A 3,381-nucleotide genomic window follows, 5' to 3' on the forward strand; every position below is an offset into this window, starting at 1 on the left:
GGGATCACATGCTCTTGAGCTTTTCTATTAATTAATTAATGTATAATTAATGTTGCTTGGTAAATTAAGAGAGTTGTACTTGTTAATCCTAGATTCTTTTTTTCCCTCTCTTAAATGAACCAAGGATAAAATGTTTTGTATCTCATTTCCATAGATAAATTTACAATTAAATTTTTTTCTTATTTATTTTGATGGGATAAAAGGTCTCAATCATTAAACCTCAAACCTTTCCTTTTATTACTATTATTCAAATTTGGATAACCACGAGTGTCAAAGAGTATTCACAGTCAATCGAGCAACATCAGAAAGCAATTGGGGTAACCTCAAATCTTTCTTCTCTAATATTACGTGTTTTCTTATTTATCATTAATTTTTAGAAAAAGTAATTTATTTTCTAAATTGTGGCTAATCCGCATGCTCATTATGCAATATTGGCGGTAATTAGTGAAGTAGTTAATTGAATGTATAACGGTCTAACGAGCACTGTAAAAATGGCGACAGCCACGTTCTTTCAAAAGTCACCAGCAGGATATCATCAACAAACAACACCATTCACTCCAACTCCAACCATACAACACAACACTCATACTACTAGTAGTCTATGACTCTCCTTGATCCCAAACCCTGACCCCAATGCACCATCAATTCAAAGCCATGCATTTCCTCCGCTCTTCACTTTTCTTCTTTCTCCTCCTCCTCCTTCTTCTTTCTTCTTCCATGTCCGTATCTGGGTTTGGATCAATGGGTCCCATCTCCGCCTCTTTTGGCCAAAACAGCTTCTTCTGCGCCATTGACGCTAGCGGCAAACAGGACGTTATTTGCTGGGCAAAGAATAGTTCCTCACCATCTTCATCATTTTTATCGTCCAACTCTGCTTCTTTTTCCAACATTCCCTCAATGGCGGTCCTCTCCGGCGGCGAAGGCTTTCTCTGTGGTATTTTGGCAAACACTTCACAGGCATTTTGTTGGAGCTCAAATAGTTCACCAGGTACTACTACAGATCTTGTACCTTCTGTATATAAAAACACTGCTTACTCACGCATAGCTGCTGGCACGAATCACGTCTGTGCTGTTAGAGGATCTTATTACTCTTATCATGATTTGGGTACCGTTGATTGTTGGGATATTGTTAGAAAAGGCAATAACACATTGAGTTCTGTACAAACTAATTTGTTTTACGATGAGTACGTGAGTACTATTGTTTTAAAAGATGTTATATCTGGGGAAGGTTTTAGTTGTGGTGGGGTTAGAGATGGTGGGATCGTTTGCTGGGGACCAGACTCTGAAAGTTTAGGAGTTTTTAATGTAACGGAGAGTTTCAAAGTTTTGGCTTCAGGCAAAAGTTTTCTTTGTGGGATCTCAGAATTATCTGGTGAGGTCAAATGTTGGGGTAATAATGATTTTGTTTCAGTTCCTCCGGTTGGGATCCGATTCGTGTCATTGGCAGCTGGTGCTAATCATTTTTGCGGTATTAGGGAAGATAATCATGGGGTTGAATGCTGGGGAAGCTTTAATTATTCTTCCGTGCCCAAGAATTCTGGGTTTATGGCGATTGCTTCATCTGATTTTACTACGTGTGGTATTAGGGAAAATGATTTGGTTCTTGATTGCTGGTTCGCTAATGTCAGCTCACCCACCGATTTTGATCCTCCTTTGGAGTTGTGTAGTCCAGGGCTTTGTACTCCCGGTCCTTGCAGCACTGGGGAGTTTGCATTCAATGCAAGTATTCTCAGTGAGCAGGATTTGACTAGCTTGTGTGTTAGGAAAGATCTTAAGATTTGTTCACCTTGTGGGTCAAATTGTTCCGAAGGATTCTTCTTGTCTAGTCCTTGTACTGAGATTGCTGATAGAGTATGCACTGCATGCTCTCTTTGCCAGAATAGTTCTTGTTGGGATATTTGTGGGCTTCAGCCATCTTCACAGAAGCATTGGCATCAGTTACATAGATTAGTGCTTATAATTGGTTGTTCTGCTTTGGGTTTATTGTTGATAGTAATTAGCTGGTGTATTGTACCACGCCTGTTTACCACTAGAAAAGAAGAAGGGTCAAAAAAACAATTCAAATCTTGCATTGGTAAACATGAATTGGACACTGATGCTATTGCTGACTCTCTCCCGCATCCAGCTTCTGCCTGTCCTGGGATGGCTCAAGTTTTCCGGCTTTCAGAACTAAAAGATGCCACTAATGGATTCAAAGAATTCAATGAGCTTGGCAGGGGAAGCTATGGTTTTGTTTACAAAGCGGTTCTGGCAGATGGACGGCAAGTTGCTGTCAAAAGAGCAAATGCTGCCACAATAATCCACACAAATATCAGAGAATTTGAAATGGAGTTGGAAGTCCTTTGCAATATCCGGCACAGCAATATTGTGAACTTGCTGGGGTATTGCTTAGAGATGGGGGAGAGGCTTCTTGTTTATGAGTTCATGCCCCGTGGAACGCTTCATGACCATCTCCATGGAGGATTGTCTCCTCTGAATTGGAGCCTTAGGCTGAAAATTTCAATGCAGGCAGCTAAAGGGCTTGAGTACCTGCACAAGGATTCTGCTCCCCCAATCATCCATCGAGATGTCAAAACTTTAAATATTCTTTTGGATTCTGATTGGGGAGCTAGAATTGCTGATTTTGGTCTTCTCACATCATGTGAGAGGGATCTTACCACAGATATGAAGAGTGATGTGCACAACTTTGGAATTGTACTGTTAGAGATTCTTAGTGGAAGAAAAGCTTATGATATAGAATACGTGCCTCCTGGTATAGTTGAGTGGGCATTACCCTTGATCAAACAAGGAAAGGCAGCTGCAATAATTGATCGGAATGTGGCACTGCCAAGAAATGTTGAGCCGCTCTTTAAACTTGCTGACATTGCAGAGTTGGCTATCAGGGAAAATCCTAGTGAGCTTCCTACTATGTCACAAGTAGCGACTTGGTTGGAGCAAATTGTGAAGGATGGTTTGATCTTGTAGTCGTCCACTTGGCTCCTATAGTTCATACATACATCAGCTTCTGCGAGTAGTGCCACTTGGAAATTGTAATTAATACGAGCTTTTGTACATGACATTGCATACCAGCACCCCAGGTAAGGCCCCCCTCATTTTTTTTTTTCATTTTCTTTGTGCTTGTTTCCATTAATCTCCCAAAGTGAACGGGATGTAATTTTTTCAACATTCTACATTTTTTGTTATCATTTTTAGAAATTAATACAGTGAAATTTCCCTCATTTGTAAAAAAGCAGCTATTCTTGTTGTATTTCAGGAATAAATAACAAAATGCAACATTGTCAAACATACACCATTTCAAAAATTTTCATGTTTGCTGAGGAGCCTTTTTTCTTATCTCAGAATTTGTATGTTGTTTACACTTGCATCTCCCCTGTCTGATCA

General features: G+C 39.9%; 1 protein-coding gene across 1 annotated transcript; it reads left to right on the forward strand.

Annotated features, from left to right (window-relative positions):
- The first annotated feature begins 413 nt into the window (after positions 1–413).
- Positions 414–3,142, forward strand: LOC18038149 (serine/threonine-protein kinase-like protein CCR1). The gene has a single exon (XM_006428730.2). It carries the CDS (start codon positions 634–636, stop codon positions 2,962–2,964), a length of 2,331 nt encoding a protein of 776 aa, XP_006428793.1. The 5' UTR covers positions 414–633; the 3' UTR covers positions 2,965–3,142.
- The last annotated feature ends 239 nt before the right edge of the window (positions 3,143–3,381 follow it).

The sequence above is a fragment of the Citrus clementina genome, unplaced genomic scaffold (genome assembly GCF_000493195.1).
Source record: "Citrus clementina cultivar Clemenules unplaced genomic scaffold, Citrus_clementina_v1.0 scaffold_6, whole genome shotgun sequence".
NCBI lineage: Eukaryota > Viridiplantae > Streptophyta > Magnoliopsida > Sapindales > Rutaceae > Citrus > Citrus x clementina.